The sequence below is a fragment of the Macaca mulatta genome, chromosome 1 (genome assembly GCF_049350105.2).
Source record: "Macaca mulatta isolate MMU2019108-1 chromosome 1, T2T-MMU8v2.0, whole genome shotgun sequence".
Taxonomy (NCBI): domain Eukaryota; kingdom Metazoa; phylum Chordata; class Mammalia; order Primates; family Cercopithecidae; genus Macaca; species Macaca mulatta.
This window is the reverse complement of record NC_133406.1, coordinates 50,594,053-50,621,371: the sequence shown is the minus strand read 5'-3', so window position 1 is coordinate 50,621,371 and position 27,319 is coordinate 50,594,053. Positions and strand designations below refer to the sequence as shown.

General features: G+C 37.6%; 2 protein-coding genes across 48 annotated transcripts in view; one reads left to right on the top strand and one right to left on the bottom strand.

The window, feature by feature from the left end:
• Window positions 1-1,520: 1,520 nt before the first annotated feature.
• Window positions 1,521-25,398, bottom strand: RO60 (Ro60, Y RNA binding protein). 4 transcript variants are annotated; one of them, XM_078001676.1, is made up of 11 exons: window positions 25,034-25,196; window positions 24,581-24,927; window positions 24,170-24,235; window positions 15,353-15,951; window positions 10,389-10,609; window positions 9,774-9,920; window positions 9,366-9,503; window positions 4,933-5,049; window positions 4,105-4,218; window positions 3,695-3,841; window positions 1,521-1,836 (listed from the first exon to the last, which is right to left on the bottom strand). In XM_078001676.1, exons 4-11 carry the CDS (start codon window positions 15,930-15,932, stop codon window positions 1,684-1,686), a joined length of 1,617 nt encoding a protein of 538 aa, XP_077857802.1. In that variant the 5' UTR covers window positions 15,933-15,951; window positions 24,170-24,235; window positions 24,581-24,927; window positions 25,034-25,196; the 3' UTR covers window positions 1,521-1,683. The 4 variants fall into 4 exon arrangements, with proteins under 4 accessions (XP_077857802.1, XP_014976654.2, XP_014976658.2 ...); XM_015121168.3 differs by lacking the exon at window positions 24,170-24,235; XM_015121172.3 differs by lacking the exons at window positions 24,170-24,235; window positions 24,581-24,927; window positions 25,034-25,196 and adding an exon at window positions 25,256-25,398.
• Window positions 24,726-27,319, top strand: part of UCHL5 (ubiquitin C-terminal hydrolase L5) — a 53,448-nt gene continuing 50,854 nt past the window's right edge. For 15 of the 44 annotated variants that reach the window (XR_013417178.1, XR_013417177.1, XR_013417170.1 and 12 more), the window contains exon 1: window positions 24,726-25,175. Coding sequence is in view for 35 of the 44 variants with exons in the window: in XM_028851593.2 (XP_028707426.2) it covers window positions 24,752-25,175 (424 nt within the window). In the remaining 9 variants the exon portion in view is untranslated. Of the gene's footprint in view, window positions 25,625-27,319 lie in introns of all 44 variants that reach the window. The other 29 variants (XR_013417204.1, XR_013417203.1, XR_013417197.1 and 26 more) reach the window with 3 other exon arrangements.

Here is a 27,319-nt window from a genome sequence, read left to right as displayed (position 1 = left end):
AGGGGTGGGGGTGCTACGATGAGCTTTGCTGAACAAAAATATCAGGTAAATCACACTTAAAAACTGATACCAGTTGCCTTGAAGGAATGGGTTTGTATCACAACCAGCATTAATATGTCAAATAAATTTGAAAAGGACATTTTCTTATTCCCAGAGCCCAAACTTCACATAAAACAGTAGAAAATATGTACAGAAATCCTCAGACTACTAAAGTCCCCCTTTCCCAAAAAACATAAAACCTCTGACCCCCAAGCACCTAAAAGGCTATAATTTACATTAACTACAGTTTGACTTTTCACATAACAGCAAGAAGGATCTTACAAACCCTCAGTAAATCTTCAATTAATATTTAGAGAACAACAGATATGCAAACAGGTTTTATGTGTAAGCTACCTTAGATGACTGTAATAAAAATATGAGCAAAGATAACGGCATTTTAACAGATTGCTTTAATGTTAAACCTCACAATGAAGGATACCTGCTTAAGAAAATAATGCACTTTAGTGTAATGAAAAGTTTTAATATATACAAATAATATTGAAAAAAATTCCTAGTGATTGGCTAGCTGGTAATATGCTACTCAAAAATTGCCTTTCAAACCTGAAGGACCTAGATTGCTTTATTATTTATTTATACTATCAAAGAAGAATATTTTGCCATGAAATGAATAATGGACAAAGAGAGAGGCCATTGACCTGTATACAATTTAAAAATATTGACTAAAAAAATAGTTAAAAGTAAAAATTTTTATTTTAAAAGTAAGGAAAAAGCTAAACTGGTTATAGCTGAGATTTTAATTGTTATACTTCGTGAATGAGGGGGAGTTAAGCGCTTGAAACATTTCATGTTATTTTCACTTAAGAGTATGAAAAAAAGTGTGAGACTACATCTGGCTATGTTGTTATAATTCAGAGGAAATCATTATCAAGTCACACCCCTTGTGGCAATAAAATATAACAAAGCAAAAAAAAGCAAACCAAACAGAATTCCTCAGCCAACACAAACTATTCTTAGGGGTTGCCATGATGTTTCTGATTAATGGTAACACGTTCTACAAGTCCAAATAAAACATCAGAAATAAAATATTTTTTTCACTGAATAAGAAAGCTGTTGTGTGATCTTAGTAAAACTCTGACAGGAATTTGTAAAACTCATTCATAATTTAATCAAATGTCTTTTTTTTTTTTTTTTTACCCCCTTGGTATAAAAGTTTACAGATGAGTTTCATATTCCATCACAGTTACATGGTCTAGTGCATTTCAGAGTATTTGGACATTATCAAAGCTGTCCTTTCCCAATGGAAATGTTTAAGAAAACGTTAAGCACTTCTCAAGTGACATGATGTGGAATTACACTGTTTGCTCTTACCTCTTTTAAGTACACATGTATTATTCAACAAAGCAAAACTATTTTACAGTATCTATTAGCAAAAAGTTCTCTATCAGATAGAGGAAACTACAGTATCCTGAAGCTATTTCCCCAAGAGCTAGTTTAGTAGACAGACCTTTGGGCCCATCTTATTTTTCCTTCTTTTTTTTTTTTTTTTTTCAGTAAGGTAACTTTCCATTATACACATACTATACCATCATCATTCATTGGGTGGGGATTAGCTGGGAAGTAGCTGTATATTTTTAGTGAGATCACTGATGGCAATGGATCTCTGGATCGTGCTGCTGCTTACGGTTAAATCATATCTAATGTGAAATTTCGAATTACATCCAGAGCTCCAGTATCAAAGCCACACATATCCAACATGCCTCTATCATCTGGGTCTGCAATGGTAAAACCATTTGATGTCATTCCACAAACAATCAGTTTAGCTGGAATATCCATTTTCTGTAGAAAAAGACCAAAATACATATTAAGAACATGTATGTAAGGAAACACAAAATACATCCAAAATTAAATCACTTTAACATTTCTCTACCAGAGCTTTTTAATTACAAAGTCATTTTTTTGGGGGGGAGGGTCAATCTTTTAAGGCTAGAATATGGGAGTTTTAGAAGAATGGACAATAAAATTGTATTAGAATCTGCCTGAAATTTCTACTTTTCTCATCAATTACTTTACTTGTTCTATCGGCTGCAGCATACATTATTGAGCAGCCTAGGCACTCTGTACTTACGAAACCTGTCAGGGTATTAAGGGCGCCAGATATTTTTATCAACATATCAAATGCTGGGGCAGTGTGTATGAGTATATATAAATATAAGGAAATATCTCTCTGGGATGATCAACTTTTGGCTGATGACTGATATGTGCGATATATACATGTTCCATGTAAGAACTTGTCCTCTACAGCTACATGTAAGATTAAAATAATTGAGTTTTTGAGAAAAACCTACAATCGCTGAATGTATACACGTGAGAAACTACAATGAACTCTTTAAATAATACATCTAACGTAATTGTTAAAACAAATGTAAGAGGTAGGGACTATAACTTACTATGATGTAGATCAGTAATAATTTGCTCAGGTCCACACAGAGTAAGAGAAAGACTCGGGACTCATAACCTAACAGTCTTTACATTCTATCCTGGTTGGGCAGTGCCTCATGGCTGTAATCTTAGTGCTTTGGGAGGCCAGGATTTCAAGTTACAGTAAGCTATGATAGCACCATTGCACTCCAGTGATGGAGACCCCATTTCTTAAAAAAAAAAAAAAAAAAAAAAATCTATTCCCTCACCTGTAGCTTTCAAACTTAAGCCTGCATCAGAATGCTCCAGAGGGCTTGTTAAAACACAGTCCCAATGTCAGAGTTTCTGATTCAGCAGATCTTTGTTGGCCCTCAGGAATTTGCATTTCTATTAAGGTTGCAGGTGAGGCTAAGACTGCTGGTAGGGAAACCACACTTTGAGAACCACTACTCTTCATCAACAAGTTCTATTTCTACTTCTAGTCATACCAGCCGTATTTTAAGTGCTCAAAAGTCCCATGTGACTAGTGGCAACACATATTGGAGAGTGACGATTCATGCCATTTCAGAAAGCTCAACAGGAGGATACTGATTAGAACACAGATATGTCCATAAAACGTAGAGCATAGATTATAGCTTTAATTTTATGTAATCCTTTTGCAAAACTCACTAATAATACTTTCAAATTTTCAAGGAGCACACTGAATTATTAAAAAAAACTTACAGCTAAGGTAAAACAAATATTCTGATCATTACCAAAAATACTGTTTGCAAAGGATATTCTTAGTAATGTTTAACAATGGAAACTGGTTAAATTATATATGTGTAACCAATACTTTTTCTTAAGTACTGCTGAGTCTATAACGGACATTGGCTCCTATATAAGACACAGAACTACTTGTAGTAACATTTTTTGAAAAACTTAAGTGAATAAGAATCAAGAATGGCCAGGTGTGGCTGTAATCCCAGCACTTTGGGAAGCCGAGGCTGGAGAATCACTTGAGCCTAGGAGTTTGAGACCAGCCTGGGCAACATGGTGAAACCCCATCCCCACAAAAAATTAGGTGGGCAAGGTGGCACACTCCTGTAGTCCCAGCTACTTGGGAGGCTGTGGTCGGACAATCACTTAAGCTTGGGAGGTTGAGGTTGCAGTGAGCTATGACTGAGCCACTGCACTCCAGCCTGGGCAATAGAATGAGGTCCTGTCTCAAAAAAAAAAAAAAAATCAAGTATTAAAATATTATTTGGGTGAGAAACCATATTAGAATTTGTTTTACCTTTCGATACTCCCTCAGAGCAACAGCAGGATGGACACCTCCAGCAAAGGTCTCATTATCAGTGAATACAATGAAGACATCAGCAGGTGTGTTTGTCTTCTGAGCCCAGATCATTGGAAGAGAGCAATCAGTTCCACCTGCTGGGATCTAATTCAGAACAAAAGCATGAATAAATAAGTAAATAAATCCTTAAAAATACTAGTTTTTACAGTATCATTTTGTTTAGCACCAATATATACAGCCTTCCCAAAGCCTGCATATATATTTTCAGTTTTTGTACTTGTCATGAGAAATTTAAGACAAAAAAATTTTTGTTCTCACAGATTAATACCATACATGACATCAATATAAAATCATTCTACATGTTATGTAAACTTAACTAAGTAAACTTAAAAAGCACAGTTTCTTACCTGACTCATAGCCATTAAAACCTGTTGTAAGGTCATATCTGTAGTCACTGGACATGGTACCATTTCATCGGAAAAAGCAACTACGTAAGAATCTTTTTCTGTTCTTGTGACAACCTGAAAAATTCAATGGCAGTAATTTTCAGCAAATTTTGGGGGAAATAACAATATTTTGAATTTTATCCAACTTCATGTTTAAAAGAAACACTGATGTTTATTTCTTAACTTTTTATTAGTGTGTTTTAGAACGATACAGTAACAGTAGTACAGCTTTCAAAGTACTTTCACAAAAAAACTGGCTGTCATGACTATCCTTTGAAGCAAATACAGTAAATATTCTTCTCATTTTATTAGGTAAGAAATAAAGCCCCAGTAAAGAAGCTAAAAAGTTTGCCTACTATTCATCTGTTTGTTATTCACTGACAGTCAAGATAGAACTAAAGTCTCCTAGACACTCCTATTAGTTCCCAGATCTTTTAAGTTTCATATCATTAAATAATTTAAGCATTATTTTAAAAATAAGTTTAAAAAAATTTTTATGTCTTTTTTTCATTTTATCTAAGCATTATCTACTTCCTAAAAAATCCATTAATATTTAATCTTTTGTTGTAAAAATTAAAATTTCTATTCTGCTTGTTCTCTAGACATACTTTTTCAACACACTTAACACTTTGGCTTTACACCATTATCTTTAAATATAAAATAAAAAATGTGACAAGCTGAAAGGACAGAAAAAAGTGAAAACATAATTCTTAATCATTATTTAACTTATAGTTTTGTTCTACAGTAAACATGTTTTTAGAGTGGCAAAATTGTCTTAGGTGTTCTCACCATGCACATTGCTGCAGCAACTGTACTAGCGTTGAGTATACTACCCAAAACTCTTTGGTTCATAGAAGCACTGACATCAACAGCTAGTAAGAAACGTTTTCCAGTTGGTTCAACTGTCTACAGAGAAAACAAAACAATCATCAAAAGCATAATAGAAATTATGAGTAGATTAAATTTCTAAATCATATTTACTTATCATCTTACATTAAAAAGACTCTAATAAAAGGCCTTCAGATTTTTGATATACCAATTGACAACTATTTAAAAATGCTCATCTGGCATAGCAGCTATGATTGAAAATTAAAAAAATAATAAATAAAAATGCTTAGCTTTTACAGGCAAAACAAACGAAGTAAGAACCTATTCAATAATTTTAGTTAAATAAGTTACCATCCTATTTTTAAAATCTTTCCTCATTGAAGTAAAATCAGAGTTTTTTAGTAAGAAATTTTTATTGTGGTAAAATGTAACATAAATTTGACCTTTTTAACCATTTTTAGATGTATAATTCAGTGGCATTAAGCACATTCACAATGTTGTATAACTATCACCTCTATCAATTTCTAGAACTTTTTCATCATCCCAAATAGAACTTGTACCAATTAGGTAATAACCCCCCAGTGCCATGTCTCTCCCTAGCCCCTGACAACTTCTATTCCACATTCTGTCTCTATAAATTTGCCTACTGTAGATACCTCATATAATGCAATCATACAATACTTGTCCTTGTTTGTCTGGCTTATTTTACTTAGTGTAATCTTTTCAAGATTTATCCATGGTGTAGCATGTATCAAATGTATTTCTTTTCTAAGGCTGAATAATATTCCATTATATATACCACATTTTGCTTATCCATCTGCTGATGAACATTTGGGTTGTTCATCAAAATCAGCTGTATTTCTATATACTAGCAATGAACAAAAAAGAAAATTAAGAAAACATTTGTTCACAATAGCATCAAAAATAAAAGACAAGAATACATTTAACTGTTGGCTATTGTGAATAATGATACTGTGAATATTGGTAAACAAATATCTGTTTAATACCTGTTTTCAATTCTTTTGGGTATATACCTAGAAATGGAATTGCTGGATGGTATGGTAATTCTACGTTTAACCTTTTGAGAACTGCCAAATTGTTTTCCACAGGGGCTACACCATTTTACATTCCCACCATACACTAAGGTTCCAATTTCTCCACATCTTCCCCAGTTCTTGTTTTCTGCTTTTTTGATATTAGCTATCCAACTAGATGTGAAGTGGTATCACACTGTCATCTTGATTTGCATTTCTCTGATTATCAATGATGTTGAGTATTTTTCATGGTTTTTTTTTTTTTTTTTTTTTTTTTTGAGACGGAGTTTCGCTCGTTGCCCAGGCTGGAGTGCAATGGCACAATCTCAGCTCAATGCAACCTCTGCCTCCTGGGTTCAAGAGGTTCTCCTGTCTCAACCTCATGGGTAGCTGGGATTACAGGTGCCCGCCACCATATCCAGCTAATTTTTTGTACTTTTTTTTTTTGTAGAGATGGGGTGTCACCATGTTGGCCGGGCTGGTCTCGAACTCCTGACCTCAGGTGATCAACCCATCTTAGCCTCCTAAAGTGCTGGGATTATAGGGCACCTGGCTCTTTTCATGTTCTTATTACTCATTTGTATATCATTAGAAAAATGTCTATTCAAGGACTTTGCCCATTTTTAAACTAGGTTGTTTGTACTTTTGCTGAATTTGTAGTTTTCAGTATTCTGGATATTAGGCACTTAACGGATATATGGTCTGCAAATATTTTCTCCCATTGTGTAGATTATCTTTTAGCTTTCTTGATAGTATCCTTTAATACACAAAATTTTTAAGTTTGATGAAGTTCAATTTATTTTTTCTTCTGCTGCCTGTGTTTTTGGTGTTTTCTAGTTTTAGCTCTTAAATTTAGGTCACTGATCCACTTTGAACTAATCTTGTATTTGGTGTAAGATAATGGTCCAACTTCATTCTTTTGTATGTGAATATGCAGTTTTCCCAACACCATTTGTTGAAGATTGTCCTTTCCCCAGTGAATCATCTTGACATCCTCATCAAAAGTCAACTGACATCCTGGTGCAGTGGCTCACGCCTGTAATCCTAGCAGTTTGGGAGGCCAAGGTGGGTGGATCACTTGAGGCAAGGAGTTCAAGATGAGCCTGGCTAACAGTGAAACCCCGTCCCTACTAAAAATGGAATAAATTAGCTGAGTGTGATGGTGCATGCCTGTAATCCCAGCTACTTGGGAGGCTGAGGCATGAGAATCACTTGAACCCAGGAGGCGGAGGTTGCAGTGAGCTGATATTGCACCACCGCACTTCAAACTGGGTGGCACAGTGAGACTCTGTCTCAAAACAAAACAAAAAAAAAACAGTCAACTGAACATATACGCAAGGTTTTAACTCTGGACTCTATTTCATTGGTCTGTATGTTTATTCTTTTGCCAGTGCCACACTGTTTTGATTACTGCAGGTTTGTGGTAACTGAAAGAGTTACTGAAGAGTCCTCCAGACTTTGTTCTTTTTTTAAAGATTGTTTTGGCTATTTGGGGTCACTTGAAATTTCTTAGGAATTTTAGAATGGGTTTTTCTATTTCTGTAAAACATGCCATTGGGATTTTGAAAGGGATTGCATTAAATCTGTAGATTGGCTGCTTTGGATAGTATTGTCATCTTAACAATATTAAGTCTTCCAATCTGCAAACACAGATGTGTTTCTATTTATTCATGACTTAATTTCTTTTAGCAGTGTTTTGTAGTTCTCACTGTGTAAGTCTTGCAGCTTCTTAAATTTACTCTTGTCTTTTATTTTTTGATGATATTCTAAATGGAAATGTTTTCTTAATTTCTTTTTTTGGATTGTTCATTGCTAGTATATAGAAATACAACTGATTTTTTATGTGTTGGTTTTATACCCTGTAACTTTGTTGAATTCATTTTTTAACTTTAGAGTTTTTGGTGGATTCTTTAGCATTTTCTAAATACGAGATCATAGCATCTGAGGATAATTTTACTTCTTTATTTCCAATTGAGATGTCTTTCATTATTTCATTTTCTTGCCTTATTACTAGAACTTCCAATACTATGTGGAATTAAAGTGGAAAAACTGGGCATCCTTGTCTTTTTCTTGATTTTAGGGGAAAACATTACAATCACTCACCATTATGACATTAGCTATGGGGTTTAAACATTTTTGTTTTTTAAATCTCTGGCCTTTATCATGTTGAGGGAGTTAATTTCAGGTTTATATAGTGGTTTTCTTTTTATCACGAAGGAATGTTGAAATTTGTGAAATGCTTTTTCTGCATCAATAAGATGATCATGTGGTTTTTATCACTTCATTCTACTAACGTGATGTATTACATTGATTGGCTGTCATATGTTGCACTATCCTTGTATGCCACGGATAAATATCACTTGGTTATGGTGTGTAATCCTTTTATTTTGCTGCTGAATTTGGTTGCTAGTATTTTGTTATACAGCAAGACGTTTTAGCTTCTGTCTTTGATGTGAGATTTCCATTACTAAAAACCTCATTTTTTATCAAGACTGATGAGATGTATCTACCAATTAATGGGGAAAACAGAGGACCAAGTCAAAGGACCTGATAGGAAGGCAAATTTCTAAAGTTAGTGACACGGGTTGGATTTGTGTCTCCACACAAATCTTATGTTCACTGTAATCCCCAGTGTTGAAGGTGAGACCTGGGGGAAGGTGATTGGATCACGGGGGCAGTCTAATAGCTTAGCACCATATCCCCCTTCTGCCATGATTGTTGATATGGTTTGGCTGTGTCCCCACCCAAATATCATCTTGAATTGTAGTTCCTATAATTCCCACGTGTTCAAGGGTGGGATCAGGTAGAGATAATTGAATCATAGGGGTGATTTCCCCTATACTGTTCTTGTGATAGTGAATGAGTTCAGACGAGATCTGAAGGAGCTTCCCCCACTTTTGCTCATCACTTCTTCCTGCCGCCATGTGAAGAAGGATGTGTTTGCTTCCCCTTCTGCCATGATTTTAAGTTTCCCAAGGCATCCTCAGAAGCAAGGCAGTAGCCACTGTGCTTCCTGTACAACCTGTGGAATCATGAGCCAATTAAACCTCTCTTGTTTATAAACTACTCAGTCTCAGGTACTTCTTTATAGCACTGCAAGAACAAACTAATACAGTTAGTAACTTAAAAGCTACCAAAATGATCTTAGAATAATTAGTTGCTACCCAAAGGTAAAGAGAAATACTTTACTCATAAACTTACACGATATTAATTATATACCCACCTCATATGAACTAAAGAAAAACAAATGAATACCTAATTAAAAAATGATTAAACTATTAATACTACCTTTAAAATGTATTATTACAAAAGATATTAAGTCTTGAGTCATTTGTTTTAAAACAAAAATCATATCACTACCTTAAATGTTTTATAAAAAGCAGCATCCAATGCTTTCAAAATTTCTTCATCAGGGCGCCACTTCAGTTTTCCTCTCAGCCCATGACCTGTCTTGTAAGTTTCTAATGCAATCAAAATATGAAATGGATGTATACGAGCCTAGAAACAAAACAAAGTATAAGGAAAATTTTAGCAAAAAACAGTGATTATGTATACTCCTTAGATTTTTGTGTTATTGTAGCTAATAACTACATTTCATAGAGCAAAGAGAAAAATGAAAACGTATTAAACTTACACTTAAGAGCCATAATGCAATTTGGTATAATGAACATCTCAAAATACCTTAAAAATGCACTGACTGCATTTCTAAAATTTAGGAGCCACTTTTTCAGTTAGTAGTAGCTAACAAAGAACACTGATAATGCTTACCTTTTTTAATAGTTTTTCATTACACAGTTTTTCACATACTAAAGATACTTCTGAATTTCCTGGTTCAAGTACTGAATTAGCAGTCATCTTTCCTAGATTCCTTAGTAATGCAGTAAGAGGCATTTCTTGTAACAAAGCCTTCCATACCTATTGCAATAACATAGATAGAAATACCAGGAATTAAGGGAAAATAAATCAGTATAACACACCTATATCAATAAATATTCATAATATAGTCTCAGGCTTTCATTTGGGGTTCAGAGTACTTTCAGAATGAAAATGTCTAAGTCAAAGACTTATCAAATAAGCTAAGTTTTTTTTTTTTTTTTTACTAGAAAAAGGAAGTGAAGTATATTTTGTGAAGGAAATGCGTAGATGATTTTTTTTTTTAATTAGCAAGGCAGTAGATTTTCTGGAGTGAAACTAACACAAATGCCACCTACATCATGTTGAACATCATGGTAGGTGTTTTAAATAGACATTAATTTCAAGATACATTTTAAATAATTTTTCTTTTTAGAAGTATAAATATATAGCTACCCCAAGTTTATCCTTTTAGCACCTACAGTAAATTACTCATGTCTAATCACATGCTGTAACATATAATTCACTCACCTCTTTCGACTTTAAGTGATTTGTCAAAAGATGTTCTCTAACTAATCTATGTTCTTCTATTAGATGAATGACTTCTAGCTCATCTCTTGTGCGCTTCACTTTCTCTACAGCCTCCAGATACTTTAATAATTTTTCAGTCTCCACAGAGAGTGCTTTTTCTTTATATAATTCATGAACTTCTTTCCAGCCCTTTGTAATATATTTGGTCACAATTGCAAGTCCTTTAACAAGATAAAGAATTGAAAAAGCATGCAGGATTACCAAGTAAAAAAATAGAACATGTTTCCTCAAAATGCATTATATGAACAACACACAAGAGTTAATGCCCTTACACTGGGATGCTGCTTTCCATGATATAACTGTTAAGCAAATGGTGTGAATTAATTTTCTTATTCAGTTATTACTATTTAAATATGAGACTTTGGAGTAAAAAAATCTGTATCCTGAGTAGTTTTATTACAGAGGCTTTTCTTTCTTTTCAAAGACACCAGCATTAGAAAGTTTCAGGTCCATAATCTCAGAACAACTCACAAGAGTACAGATGTATCTCAATTAATATTGTATTATATTGTATTATCTTATATTAATTATATTCATTTGTCTCTCTTTGCTGTTGAATAAAATATGTATATTTACAAACAGCAGAAATAAATAGAAGTGGACAGGTAGGTAGGTTCTTTTACACTGTGTTTTAATAGCTGAGAAGTATTACTGGTCCAAAGAAAAAAAAAGAAGAAGAAAACAGTAACTTGTTGATTCCCTCCATAATTTCTTCCAATAGAAGAAAGAGAAAAGAGCCTTGGATTGGGAGTGAGAAAATCTGGGTTCTAGGTTCTAGCCTATACTCTGCCAATAAATGGTGGTCTTTCTAGGTCTTAGTTTCACCACTTCTGTAACACAGCAGGGATTGGATTACAACATTAAAATGTCTATGAGGGAAGGGCAAATAAAATAAAGAAATAAAACCACCACGGTGAGGCCGGGCGCCATGGCTCACACCTGTAATCCTAGTACTTTGGGAGGTCAAGGTGTGTGAATCACCTGAGGTCAGGGGTTCGAGAACAGACTGCCCAACATGGCGAAACTCTGTCTCTACTAAAATTAAAAAATTAGCTGGGTGTGGTGGCGCATGCCTGTAATACCAGCTACTCAGGAGGCTGAGGCAGGAGAATCACTTGAACCCAGGAGGCAGAGGTTGCAGTGCGCCAAGATCACGCCACTGTACTTCAGCCCGGGCAACAGAGTAAGACTCTGTCTCAAAAAAACACAAAAAAACAAAACACCACCACGGTGATGTAATAGACAGTTGTGAGGGTGTGGTGACTGAACAGAGTGTGCCCTGACAAGTGGTGTAGCCATGTATCGACTTCGTGCTGCCAAAATAAAAAAAAATTACTTTCAAGAGAAGCCAGAATACGAGTTTTTATGTCTTCTGATTTTTAAAGATGATGACAAAGAATTCATTTTTACCCTAAAATATTGTATAGGCCATATGAAACACATCTCTATGCCAATTGAGCCTATTATGTTATTTTTGAATTCTAAATAACTTGATCAAAAGTTAACACTAACATGCAGGAACTTCTCAAGTATTGTGACTCTTGCTATCTTCCAGATTTTGGTACAAAATCATCTTAAATGAGTAAATGTTTCATGTGAGTATATCTTCTATTTTGTTTTTCCAATGAAAATAAAAATTCCTTAAAGCAGCTTTATCCTACCCAGTTCTGTAATTGTGCCGGCCACACAGTGGGTGCACAATAAAAATACCATACCTGATTACTTGAATCACATTTTGACTTGTTTTATCGGTTATAAATACACATTACAGTTAAGATATTAAAATACTATTAATTCTGTTGCTTACAGTTTTTCCAAATTTTTAAACTTCAAAATGCTAGGGATTCTCCATGTCCAATGTGATATTACTAACATGGTTTCAATTATGAGTTCTGCCCTCAACAGTTTCAAATTAAAGAATCCTATGTGTGGAAGTAAGTTTAGGGAACATGTACTAATTCCTCATTATATAGACCAAAAAAACAAAGCACAGAATAATTATTTTCACAAGTTCAGAAACTGGTCCAATCAGACTAGTAATGGGCGGTCTTTCTCTTAGTCTATAGTACTTGCTCCACACTTCCAAGACACATCTCAACAAACAAATAAATAAAGCTGGATGCCTAAGTCCTTCTTACGTTGGATCAAATATTTGGATAAAAAATTTAAATATAAAAAATAATGTTTCTTAACCATGAAAATGTTAGGAAAAAACCACAGATAAGTATTTTAGGTTGGAAAAGGCCCTTCTAATCCTAACACAAAACATAAACCTATGAAGACACTGATAAGTTTGACTACATTAAAATTCCAAACTTTAGTGTGCCAGAAATGTCCCCCAACCAAAAAAAAAAAAAAAAGACAAAGGAAAAAAAAGAAGAAAAAATGCATGCACTGTACATAATAATAAACTCCTGTAATATGAACCCCAAGTTCTTAGAACAGTGTCTATCCATAGTAGGTGCTCAATAAATATTTGCTGAGGGCCCAGCACGGTGGTTCATGCCTGTAATCCCAGCACTTTGGGAGGCCAAGGCAGGCGGATCAACTGAGGTCAGGAGTTTGAGACCAGCATTACCAACATGGTGAAATCCTGTGTCTACTAAAAATACAAAATGTATATAATAAATATTTTTATATATAAAAATACAAAATATATATATACCTATATATAGGTATATATACACATACATATATATACCTATATATACACACATATATGTATACATATATATAGGTGTGTATATATAAATATATGTGTGTGTATATATATAAAAATAAGCACATGAAAAGATGAGCTTCTGCCCAAAAATGTAAATTCAAAGAATCTTTCATGATTCTACTGAAATAGATTAAAAAATAATGACAACAGTCAGTGTTCAAATGTGGGTACACTGATCCTTCACATACTGTTTGTGGATTTAACCATTATGAAAGTATGTACTCTATGCAAGAGTTTGCACTGTAGTATTTTTGTAACAGTATCAAAAAACCAGAAACAACAGTTGTCAATAACAGTATTAAAAAAACAGAAAAAATTCTTGTCAATAAGAGACTAGCTAATAAATTACAGTCATACAATGGTATACATGCAACTATTTCAACTGACCTAAAAAAAAACAGCAATAGCAATAGCAATAGCAATAATATACTTTTTACTGAAACATAGAAGGCATATAACAAAATTTAGTGAAACACAGTAATACATGTTTAGGAAAAATCTGGAGTAAATTACAACATATCATATACAGCAAGAGTCCTCAACTCCAAGGCCATACACAGATACCAGTCCATGGCCTGTTAGGAACTGGGTCACACAGCAGGAGGTGAGCGGCAGGCAAGTGAGCTCCACCTCCTGTCAGATAGGTAGCTGGGCATTAGTCTCATAGGAGCGCGAACCCTACTGTGATCTGTGCATGTGAGGAATCTAGGTTGCGCTCTCCTTATGAGAATCTAATGCCTGATGATCTGAGGTGGAACAGTTTCATTCTGAAACCACCCTGCCCTCCCCACTGTCTGGAAAAACTGTCTTCCACAAAACCAGTCCCTAATGCCAAAAAGGTTGGGGACTGCTGATATGCAGTTATTTCTTTTGAAGAGTACGACTGCGTCATATTTTTCCATATTATTCAACTATTTTAAAACATGTAATCTAATAAAATCAAAATAAAATGCTTGTACATATAAATACTTGCAATTTATTGTTCACATTTCATTTGAAAAATTCCACTTATAATTAAAATGATAAGTTAGGAATTACTGAAGAGATTCTGTACATAAAGATATGTGTGGAAGGGAGAAAGAACCAAAGTATACTTCTACTATATGTTAGGTGCTGGGACATTTAGTCTCAATAATTGTAAGCTTATTCTCCTTACCCTCCTTTTTAGATGAAGGTACAGAAACTCAGCTTGTTACTTGGCTTAAGGCCACAGAACTGAAACGTGAACCCACCCTTCTGAGTGGCTGTCTTTTCAAGTTTCACTTCTGGTGCAAAAAAAAAAAAAATGTCAAATTTTGTACATGTTGATTTTTGTGGAACTTCACACTTCAAATTACTCCTGCCCAAGAGTTTTTCTTATTTCTTTCCTTAAAAGGACTAGTAATTATTATAGAGTCAACTAACTTTTCAAAAGTCTCTTTCCATAGATACAGAAACACTGCCCCAAGTTATCAGGTCCCCTGACTGACTGCCTGAAAACAATTAACTTCCTGAACTGTTAAGTTCAGCACTGTACAAGGTATATCCCTTTAGGTTCCAAGGAACACATGTCCTAGGAAGATGGGGAGGAAAAAAAAAGAATGGGCTAGAGAAGTGGGTACAGCATGGCCATCTGCCACCTACTGGCAAGGAGCTGTTTTGCTTATTGCACCTTTTTTTTTTTTTTTTTTTTTTTACTTTTCTACTTAGCATTTCATTGGTTACAGAGCAGTTTTCTATACATGATCTTATGGAATAGTTGTGTACAGTTTACCTAAGTTTTACAAACGATTATACTGAGACCAAATTTGAATATCTGCTGAGTAACTGGCAAAGCTGGAACTCAAAAGCAGTTCCTTCTAATGATCGTACCCATATCCAAGGATTATTGCAACTTTTAATCTGTCCATGCTACTTACGCAGTCCATAATCACTTGGGTGAGCATTCCAGTTAGGACAGTGGCACTTTAAGATTCAGATTATTAATCTATAAACCCGTCATTTGATTCTTGATTATTAATGTCTGGATTGCCTGTGGTAGGTGTGTAATCCCAGGAAGGCATTAAACATATTTGAATTAATGCATGTTTTGAGAAAGAAAGGCTATTTCTAGAAAATATTACACACTTATGTTAAATAAAAATTTGCTATTTATTGGATATCCCTTATCCACCCTTGTTCCCAATGAAGATCTTATGCTTACCTTCACTGGAAGGTTTAAGATGTGACAATCTTAATAGATCTTTGTGAGACCAGCCATTTCTCTGTTTATATTTTGTAACTGCCAGAGCAAGGGCCATGCCACCTTTCTCGTTGTACCAGTCCGCGATAGCCTTCCGGAGGGCACGACCCCACATGCCACATTTCATGCTTTCCTTCAGATCTTTCTTAAACTGGATAAAAGTAAAGAGATGGGTAGGAATGCGGCAAACTTCAGAAACAGCTTTAAATGCTGCTTGTTTTGTGCTTATGTCGGAGCACTGGGAACAAATGGCAAGTGCAAAGAGCATAGGCTCTTGCTTTGTGGTTCTGCCTTCTTGACTAAATAACTTTATTTCTTGTATCACTTCACATCCTCTGCCATCTTCAATCAATCTAATTAAAGCTTCAGCATTTTCAAGGCCCAACTTCTGTTCTTTGATATAATAAGTCCCACCTTCAGAACCGAAACATAAGAACCGGTGTAGTCGATTCATGTCAGTGACTTGCCATACATATCCATCCTGAGAATTGGCTATCTGCTTCTCATTCAATGGCTGCATTTGGTTTACGGATTCCTCCATTTTTTTGTCTTTAGGAAACCTATCAAAAAGGCAAAATGTTATTACAACTAGATGGGCACAATAAAATTAAGAAAGGAAAACAAAATGTAGGTTTACTGAAATGTTATTAACTCTTTTAACAACATCTTTTAAGTTCGATAGTTTTTCCTTTAGTACAAAATCAATATAAATGTCCTGAAGAAAAATCAGGAAAGGCAGAAAATGAAAGAAAAAAACCATATCTGAATATTTTGAAATGACTACTGGTAATATCTTAAGTTTTTTTTGTTTTTTTCGTTTTTTTCTTGAGACAGAGTCTCGCTCTGTCACCCAGGCTGGAGTGCAGTGGCTGGATCTCGGCTCACTATAAGCTCCGCCTCCTGGGTTCACGCCATTCTCCTGCCTCAGCCTCCCGAGTAGCTGGGACTACAGGCGCCCACCACCTCGCCCGGCTAGTTTTTTGTATTTTTTTTAGTAGAGACGCGGTTTCACCGTGTTAGCCAGGATGGTCTCGATCTCCTGACCTTGTGATCCGCCCGTCTCGGCCTCCCAAAGTGCTGGGATTACAGGCTTGAGCCACCGTGCCCGGCCGGTATCTTAAGTTTTTTAAATGTTTTTGTTTTATATTCCTATTTTTATAACCTAAAGAAACTGAAAGCCCTTCACAGCAAACAAACAAGATTATAGCCACAGTGGTGTGATAATCAGAAGCAACTGAGGAGTCACCTTTTTGAGATACAGTGTGCTGCTTCAGAGATTAAGCAGGCAGGTCAGTATGGCGTCTTGAGGCCCACACAGAGAATAAAAGAAGGGAGGGAAGCAATAGTAGTGGGTACTAAGAAAGATCGTACTCCTTGAAGGATTGTGTAAACATTTTTGGTTGCCGATCTAACATTCATTCTTCCCCCTTCTCTCTTCTCCTCTTGTTGGCCTCATATCCTTCAAAGGAGGCTAGGCCTTTCCCTAGCCCCAAGGGATGGATCTTTATTGCTCTAAGCCAGTGGTTCTCAAACTCAGTGTACATCAAAATTACTAGAAGTTCTTACTGAAACACAGATTGCTGGGTCAGCCCTCCCAGGCACTGCCCTGAGTTTCTTTCATAATTTAGTAGGTCTCCAGTGAGGCCTAAGCATGTATACTTATCACAAGTCTCGGGTGATGCTGCTGCTGCTGCTGCTCGACCCAGGCCCAATAATCATGGTGCTCTCCTTGCCGCATGACTGGTATAGGGAGTTGGGCATGTGTCATGACTCTGGCCAGTACGACATGGTAAATCAGCTTTACCATGGTAAAGCTGGTAAAATCATGGTAAAATCATGGTAAAGAACACTTTTGAGGTTTTCTTCATTCTCAAAAGGGGGCTCAGGCTCTTAAAAAGAAATGTTCCCTTTTCTGCCTTCTGAAATTTTCATTTGCAAGTCATGCCTGGAGTGGTAACAACCATCTTGAGACCTTGAGATAAGCCAGCTTAAAATGGCACACCAATATATAAAGATGGCAGAATAGAAAAAAACAGAAAGTACCTAGGTCCTTGATATTGGGTTACCTGAAACTGCCCTGCTTATACATTTCCTATTATGTCATAAATGTATCTTACTGTTTAAGCCATTTTTAGGTTTATTGTTTTATGTCATCTGTAACTACCCTCACTCTACTCCTTCCATTAGCTCTAAAACTCCTAGAACTAGCTATCTGGAAACAATATCCCTCTTTATCCTTCTAGTGGAGGACCAACAATTGTCACTTCATCATCAGTCCACCACTATTCTTAGTACAGTATCACTGTTTATGGAGGTCTTTCAATCTGTCATGTTATTTCGGTGCACTGGGCTTCTGTCCATGGCAAACAAAACAGCACAACCAACAAAAACTTCAACCAGCATTTACTGAATAGATACTATGTGTGAGACATGAAGGCAATTTCTCTGCCATTAAAGAAACTGAAAAAAAAAATTGTTCTCCTTATCGCAGGGAAATACACTCATTTGTGGAGATAGAATCACAATGCAAACTGTAATTAAGTGCTGTAGTAGAAAAGTATTATGAGTGAGCAAGGGAGTATAAAATAATACTGTCTAAATAATCCAGAAAGATTTGAGGAGAGAAGGCAAACTAAAAAACTGATAAAGTTTAGGGAAGGCGCTCCAGGAAGAGGTTTCTGAAATCCTAATCTGTCTTTATATTCTAGAAAAGAAACTGTCTAAGCATCCTGTAGAGCCATACAGACATGTTGACAGATATGGCCATAACTTAAAGAGGAACACAAGGTAATTAAGAAGTTTTGTTTTGAAGACCATCCTTACTTGAACATGTTTATATATTACGAGGAAGGCTAAGGATAAAATCTTGGTGAATATTAACAACTAAGAGCTAATGAGAGAAGGGCTTTTTAAAGAGGCAGAAAAGGAGGTGCAGAGTTGAAGAAAACTAATGGACCACGAGGAAGAGAACTTCAAGGAGTGAATGGTTGATAATTTCAAATGGTCAGAGGAAAAGTAAATAAAAGGCTAGAAAATGATCTTGGATTTACCAAGTAGGAGTGACTAGTGAGAGTAACTGCAGTAGAGTGGTACAAGAAGTAGCTTGATTACAGTGAGATCAGGAAGATATGCAGTGAGGAAACTTCACAGCTAGACTACTCTTTGTAGACACAAAAACTATGAATGAAAGTAAGAGAGAGGATGGGACTTAGAGGAAAAATCTTTTTACCTTTTTCAACGGGAAGATGCTAAGATTGAAAGATTCAATTTGGAGAGGTGAAGATACAGTAGAGAAGGGGGATAACTGAAGGAATTAGATTCCTGAAAGAAATGAGACAGAATGAGCTTAGAGCATCCAGGTTGAGACTGGCCTACTAACAGCAAAAGAGATACTTCCTTTATCTTTTAAGGGTGAAGAGTATATGTAAAGAGAGATTTGAGGGAGTGAGGGATAAGGAAATTGAAGACATTCCCCTCTGACAGGAGATGTAGAATGCCAAATGGTATGTGGAGAAATTTGGTAGAGATGGGAGGAATGAAAGACTGGGTCTCAGAGAGGGGAACACATAGTGGTGTAGGGGGATAAGTGCATGGAAGAATGGAGAACCTCACATTGTGAATGTGACTGTGACTGAGGGGTACAGTGATCTGAATTGTGTTGGGAATATTAGTGTCAATATTCCAAATAAGATTCTAGTACAAATTTGCTTATGTTAGTGGAAGCCTGGGTCTCAGGTGGTATCAGAGATGTAATGATCATATTAGTCATTAGGGACAAATTTGTAGTTACTGAATACAGCACAGGCTGGAACTCCTGGTGTAGTGGATGCCTCTTCTTCTATTTATTATTATCCTCTTTTCAATTTAGCTTTTATCTCTACCTTTCGATCCAAAACACTTTAAGAAGACTAACATGCTTCACAAAGACTGATACCTTAATTGCCAATTCCAGTAGAAAATGCTATGTTTTTCTGATCTTCACATTGCATAGACTCTGCTAGTCTCTCCCTTAGCTTTCATAAAAACAGTCTCTGGTGGCACTTCAACCTGTCTACTTCTACTTATTAGTTATATTTGTTAGATGAGTAACACTGAAATGACATCTAATATCAGATAATTCTACTACACCTGCTTTCCTGCACCAAGGACCAACTGGTGGGATTTAAAAGGTCCCAAACCAAACCTCAAAATTCCCTTCCCCTTCAAATTCTTTTCTTTGTATTATTCATTGTGACCACATGTAGCTACATTATTGGTTCCCTTGAGAGTAGAAACCAAATCTTATCATTTTTGTCTCCTCTTTTGTATTGCTTTTATGTAATTAGTAATACATACTTAAAGCCAAATATCATTAAAGTTGACTTTCTGAATCATTTCCCAAATAATCATGCACAATTGGTTTCTCTTTCCCATAACACATTTTGAGAATAAAAGCCTCAGTATGTGTAATTCAATATATAATACAAGTCTTTAAGATAAACTCTGTAGAGAATGATAAATGTACTATATGCAGGTAGTGAAGAATATAATCAAGAAAAAACAAAGTTTTAAAGAAAAGTAGTGAATGCTGAGTAAAAATGTCATCTAAGAACAATATTTCCATTTTTCTAATATATTTAATACTAGGTATTCAAGTACTTTTCTAGAGCAAGCAGCAAAATGAACTTCTAAATCTATAAAGGATGTCTAAGAGGTAATCTCTAAGTGTAATCCTTATAATCCCTATTAGAAGAAATCAAGTTATTTATTCACAGACTCTTCCTTTTGCATATTATGATATAAATGACAACCCTAAGGACATACTCTTTCAGTTTTTCTGCAGCAGAAAATGCTTAGCTTTTCCTATGCTTCTGCGACTGTACTTTCCAGAGTGCAACATAAAACAGTGGAACAGATAACATTATTAGCAGCCAGGACACCCTTCTACTTTATTGTATAAATTTACCAGGGTCATATTCATATTTTAAAAGACAGAAAAGAGAGTAACATGTCCCAAGCTACTCTCCTTCTTGTCACTGAGTGTGATACACAAATAAACTCAAAATTTGGCAAAGTGATATGATACTGTGGCATCTTATAAGAGAGAGTATCTGGTCTTTGTACATAATACCCAGCAGAAAGTTTCAAAAACCCTTGGTATTTCCTGAGAAACAGGAGTGTCTTTGTTACATTAATGAGGCAACATGGGCCCCTAGGTAGCTTCAGGATGGGGGCTAGTCACTAGAAAGACCAACCATATGTTTAGAGGAATAAACTGGTCAGGCCAACTTTCTAGGAAAGGAAGAGGACTTGAGATCGAGTTCAGTCACGCAGCTAATGATTTAATCAATCATGCCCATGTGACGAAATCTCATAAAAACTCTGTTCATCAATACTCAGTGGAGCATCCTTGGTGAACAAAAACTGATGTGCTGGGAAAGTGATGTGCCCACATTTCACAAGGATGGCATGGAAGTTCTGCATCCTTTCCTTGCCCTAAACCTTGCCATATGTGTCTACTTTCTGTTTGGCTGTTCCTGAGTTGTATCAGGAACTTGTAATTGCAAGTAAAGCACTGTCAGTGAGTTATGTGACTCATTCTAGTGAATTATCAGCCTTGAGGGGATTATGGGGAGTCTTGAAATTGTAATCCACAGGGCAGAAGTGTGAGTAGCCTGGGGACCCCATTTACAGCTGGCATCCAAATTAACGGCATTCTTAGTGGGGACCTTGTCCTTTAATTTGTGGGATCTGATGCCAACCCTGGGTAGCTAGTGTCAGAACTAAACGGAAGTGGGGGGCACCCAGCTGGTGTTACAGAATTAGTGTTGGAATGTAGACACCAAAGGCAAAAGTGACAAAATAAAAAAATAAACTGGACTTTATCAAAATGTAAAACTTGTATTTCCAAAAACACCATCAAGAAAGTGAAAAGACAATCCAAGAATAGAGAAAATATTTGCAAATCATACATACGATAAGGGACTTGTATCTAGAATATACTAAGAACACTTACAACTTAATAAAATGATAAATAACCCAAGTAAAAATAGGCAAAATATGTGAATATTACTCCAAAGACATACAAATGGGTAAAGAATCTGAAAAGGTGTTTTCCCAAAGAAGATTATCCAATGGCCAGTAAACACATAAAAAGACGATAAACATCATTAGTTATCAGGGAAATGCAAATCAAAACCACAATAAGATACCACTTCACAACCACTAGGATGGCTATAATCAAAACAATAATAATAAGTGTTGGTGAGGATTTAGAGAAAATGAAACGCTCATATACTGCTGGTGGGAATGTAAAATAACACAGCCACTTTGGGAAACAGTCTGGCAGTTTCTCAAAAGGTTAAATATAGTTAGCATATGACCCAGGAATTCCACCACACACCTAAGAAAAAGGAATACATGTATCTATACCAAAAGTTGTACACAGATGTTTTTATCAACATTATTCATAACAGTCAAAAAGTAGAAGCAACCCAAATGTCCATCGACTGATGAAGGGATGAAAAAATATGGTACATCCACACAATGGACTATTATTAGACAATAAAAAGGGATGAAGTACTGATACATGACACAATGTAAACAAACGTTGAAAACATTATGTCAGGTGAAAGAAGCCAGTCACGAGAGGCCACATATTGTATTACAATTCCATTTATATGAATTTTCCTGAGTAGGTAAATTCATAGAAATAAAAAGTACATTAGTCTAAGGTTGTCAGAGGCCACGGAGAAGGAACACTGGGAAGTGACTGCTAATGGATAGATTTCTTTTTGGGTGATGAAAATGTTCTCAAATTAGTGGTGATGACTGCACAACTCTGTGAATATACTAGAAACCAATGCACTGGATACTTTAAAATGGTAAACTTCATGATATGTGAATTATATTCTAAAAATCTATTATTAAAAACACAAAAACTGGCCAGGTGAAATATATTTGGAAAGTTATTTAAATAAACAAGCACTTAAATAACCCTGCTATTATCTATATCATAATGGAGAGCACCAATACAATTGATTACACGAAAATTATATTTAGCCTTACAATTTTTATATTTGACTTTTAAAAGCAATTTGAGATACACACAGACATACATAGCAACTTAATTTCTTCTTTCTCCAACTGCCATCATCTCCTGCCTCAAAGCTTAAGCTCCATTATCAGTGGTTTAGAAGGCAATTGGGCAGTGAGTGAGGTCAGAACCTGGTCATCAGTTAATCCATTCCTGGATAATCAAGTGTTGTAAATCCAGATTAACAACAAAAAAAATATAGTTAATTCTTTGGATGGGCCTGACCTATCTATCTAGTGCTCTTAAAACACACCATACAACTAATGTATTAAACCTCTATAAATTAAATTCTTGAGAAGTTAAATATTACAATGCCATAATATTAAAAGCATGGCCACATTTTTCTTTTTTGTTTTTTTGAGACAGAGTCTCACTCTGTCGCCCAGGCTGATGTGCAGTGGCGCAATCTTGGCTCACTGTAACCGCCGCCCTACAAGTTCAAGCGATTCTCCTGCCTCAGCCTCCCAATAGCTGGGATTACAGGCACCTGCCACGGTGCCCGGCTAATTTTTTGTACGTTTAGTAGAGGCGGGGTTTCACCATGTTGGCCAGGCTGGTCTTGAACTCCTGACCTCGTGATCCACCTGCCTGGGCCTCCCAAAGTGCTGGGATTACAGGTGTGAGCCACCGCGCCCGGCCAAGCATGGCCACATTTTAAATTGGTTGTGGATATTTTATGCATTGTTCATTTCTCTACTTTTAAAATTTAATTTAGAATGCAAAATCAGGAAATGCTAATAACACATTATATAATAGCACTTGTTTCACAATCATCAGAACTACAGCATGTACAGTATCTTCTATCAGTACTAATATGTTATTTCCAAGGAATCTTACATTTTTCTTGAATTTACACATCTCAACATCTTTCCAAAGTCTCTTGATAATTTGAAAATGCTGCCTTTCATCTCAAGAAGTCAAAGACATTTGCAGATTATTCCTTTTTAAATTAAGTCAAAGATTTGTCAATCTATGAGAGTGCACGACAAATGTAAAGAAACAATACTACAAAAATGGGCCCATGATAGAGGTTTGCTTACCCATGATACAGGTATTTGAATCCACTGATCAATGTGATGCTATAAAAACTGATGAGGAAGGAACTGTGGCAAAAATGACAGCATGCTAGTCTGAGGGGAGCTGCCAACCGGTTGCCACGTGGTATGGAACTAGTAGTTGCCAGATCTCATTTTTCTCAAAGATCCAGAAATCTGGCTTTTTATGGAAACTCTCAGGATCAAATATTAACATAATGAAAGACATTTTAACCCCCTCCTCTGCTTACTTCTAGATTGTGCCAAAGGCTAAATTTTCAGTTTGGTCTACAATAGGTACCATGTTAATTAAGTTGGGTATCAAATAAATTTTAGTTTTGATGCATTCTGCACAGAAAACAGTTTCAAGTTCATAGCAATATTACAGATTTAAAAAAATACCACAGACTACTTCGGGCTCTGATGCCAATCATTCTGGACTCTTGTGCCTCTTAAACCTTTCCAATTAAGTATCTCAAGGAAATACACTGAACAGAATCCCCCCACTCTCCAAGTTGAGGGCAGAGTTTTCGGAGATAAACTTCAAGAAAGTTACAAAAAAAATTTTTTTAAACCAACACTTCATACAAATTTTGGCTTCTACCCCATAAAGTACTCAGGCTTCTTTTAATACAAAAGCTGCTCTGTTGCTTCCCTCATAAAATTTACCATGTTTATTTCGAGGCTTCACATAATCCGTAGCACAAGGCTCCCTAACTCCATGGCACAGGTCACCTATTTGAGAAGGAAGGAGTCAGAGTTTTATCCACTAAAACTTTTTTGTTTTTTCCTTGGAAGCCAAGGGTCTTTCTTGGAATATGCAGCTTTTAAGGAATATGCAACTTAAAGCCTTTAACAAATACACTCTTAAAAACTTCAATCTTAACACTACAGTATTCTGGGAGAGCCTGTTGAATGAGGGCAATTTAGTAAATATTGGGTTTTAACTCATCATCCAGTTTTAGAACCATTCCAAATGTTTTTAGATTAATACACGACATTTGTTTTCAACCTAATTTTCCCTTGACGCATCGCATCCCCTTCCACCAGTCTAGCAGCCCCATGGACTGTAGGACAGACCTTTCTCCTCTCCCTCGTTATTCCCTCTATGATAAATTCGCCTTGTCTTCCCACAAAGATCCTTCTTCCAAAACCCAGATCCCGGGCGACGCCTCTCCGCGCAGAAGCCGCGGGAGGAGGAGAAAGAGGAGGAGTAAAGCAGGCCCTCTCGACGTCGGCCTGCGGGGAGCGATGCCGACAAGCAGGAGCGGTCCCGGCTTCGGAAAAGGCCCACCCTCAGGAATGGTCCGGGCAGGCCTAGCGAGGATGTCCCTACCGCGATGCTGGTTCCGTTTCCCAGGGTGGGCAGGCGCGGAAGCGAGGCGGCGAAGAGCGATAGTTTCGCGGCGTTTGCCCAGCCTCAGCCCCTGGGATGAGGGTGAGAGACATGGAGGACTGGTCAGACTTTGCGCGTCCCTGGGGCCGCTCACACAGCACAAAAGGCTCCCAGTCGGCTTCCCGCAATGTCCTCACCTGTGCCTGGCAGCCGACCCCCACCTGGACCCGCAGCGCCGCCAGGAGAAGTCCTGCGCAGCGCTGGGAAACGACAAGAGACGGCAGACCGATAGGCAGCGACAGCGACAGCAACAGCCCCACTGCCGCCGGGGAATTCCAGGTTCGGTTCCCGGGAACGAGTCCCGCCCCTCTTCTTTTGCCCCGCCTCCGCCCCATTGGGGCGAGGATCCCGGATGTTACCTCCTTCGGCGCTCTGAATCTCCGCCCTTTCTTCTCGGGCCCCAGCCCTTCCGAATCCGCTACCGGTGCTGCACGGCCTGGGAAGAGTTTCGATGTCTCTAGGGTGGCTAGAGCGTCCTCGCGCGCTCCGTCGCGCTGCAGGTGACGGCGCCCGGAGGCTGTCGGGAAGTAGGCGGGGTGACGTGTGGTGGACGAGCTCGGCGGCGGGTTTGCTGAGATCTGTGGCTGGCGGCAGCTGGTGCGGGGGGCGGCCGAGAGCGAGAGGTGGATCGGGGCGGTGTGTGGCCGGGGCCATGACGGGCAATGCCGGGGAGTGGTGCCTCATGGAAAGCGACCCCGGGGTCTTCACCGAGCTCATTAAAGGATTCGGTGAGAACCTAGGGGACCGTCCTGGGCCTGGGGTCACGGGAGGAGGCCCAAGCTGGGCATGGAGTGGTTCCCTGCGGCCACCGCCGCCCCGCATCTGGAGAGGTGACTTCAGGAACCTGGAGTCCGGGTGGGGGAAATGTAGGTTTTCTGCTCTCGAGACAGTCGCGTTTCCACAGTAATTTGAAGAGCCACACCACGAGGGCAAGGATCGTGTCTGTCTTGTGCCTGCTATATCCTCAGGACCTGGCACCCAAATCCTGTAATTGACTTGAGGACCCTCGCTCCCCAAGCTCTTAAAGCACATACTGTCCTTTCCACTGCCCCTTCTCTGCGGCGCGCACCTTATCCCGGGCTGGTGTGGTCAAGTGCATTGCTCAGGCCATTAGTCCTGCAGGAGCCACCCTAGGGTGTGCCTTCTCAAGGGTGAGGTGTCTGCGGCCTAAGCCGCCCAGGAACTCGAGATTCTGGTTACTCAAAGCAGAACGCCCTGAATGTGTGAATAGCTCTTCGGGACGTCCACACATGCCGACTGCGTGGGCCTGAAAGGCCACTTCACTGGTTCCGCTCTCTGCTCATTTCTGTCTTCCGGTGAAGTGAGTTTTCTTGAGCTAGTGTTCTAGACTAGAGGCCACATGCTTTCCTCACAGTTTCTCTCTGGCTGTGTTTAGTGCCTTCCGTCCTAAATAATCAGCACATTTGACTTTTTATCCTTCCCTGTTTATCTTTAGTCTCTTCTTTGGACAGTACGTTTTTATCTGTTACATTTCCCAAGTATTATTGATTCTACGATGTTAAAACTTTCACGCGGGATAACAAACGTTGATGGAGATACTGCCTATTGTACATAGCTTAATATTTGGAATGTCATTTATCAAGCATATGTTGTTCATCTGTATCTCAGGCACAGTGGTAAGGATTGGGAAATTTTCTTTTCTTTTCTTTTCTTTTGAGACAGAGTCTCGCTCTGTCGCCCAGGCTGGAGTGCAGTGGCGCGATCTTGGCTCACTGCAAACTCCGTCTCTCCGGGTCAAGCGATTTTTCTACCTCAGCCTCCCGAGTAGCTGGGATTACAGGCACGCGCCACCAGGCCGAGTAATTTTTTTCTATTTTTAGTAGAGACAGGGTTTCACCATGCTGGCCACGCTGGTCTCGAGCTCCTGACCTCGTGATCCACCCGACTCGGCCTCCCAAAGTGCTGAGATTACAGGCGTGAGCCTCTGCGCCCAGCCAAGGATTGGAAAATTTCCGTGTGAATAAACCATAACTGCTGTTTTGAAGAATTGATAGACTATAATATGGTGTGTTAATTGCTGTATTAGAGTATGTACAAAATGTTATAAAGTACACAGGTCGTGGAGGAGCACAGGCAGAAGGAAAAACATAAACAGTAGTGATGTTAAAGTATATGGCTTAGCGAACAGCTAGCAAAGTGACTAGAACGTAATGTAACAGACTGGAGGAATATTTGTTTGCATCTGAAACTAAAAAGATAAACCGAGGCCAGATTGTATCCCATGTTGTATAGGTTGAATTACCCTGTAGTGACTGGGAATTTACCTATCAAATATATTTTAATGCTGAAATGACATTCATAATTAAGGTTTATTGTGCTTGTAAGTGTGCAGGACAGGTTGGAATAAAGTGAGGGAAGCTAGACATCTCTTAAAATGGTTGGAGTCCGAGATGACTGGCTAA

What these genes read in the sequence shown, in the direction of transcription:
- RO60 (XM_015121172.3), bottom strand. Translation starts at nt 15,932, where the DNA reads ATGGAGGAATCCGTAAACCAAATGCAGCCATTGAATGAGAAGCAGATA. An exon ending in TTTTAATGGCTATGAGTCAG is followed by an intron (nt 3,842 to 4,104) that starts GTAAGAAACTGT and finishes GTTCTGAATTAG; the next exon opens with ATCCCAGCAGGTGGAACTGA. An exon ending in CTCTGAGGGAGTATCGAAAG is followed by an intron (nt 1,837 to 3,694) that starts GTAAAACAAATT and finishes CTTTTTCTACAG; the next exon opens with AAAATGGATATTCCAGCTAA.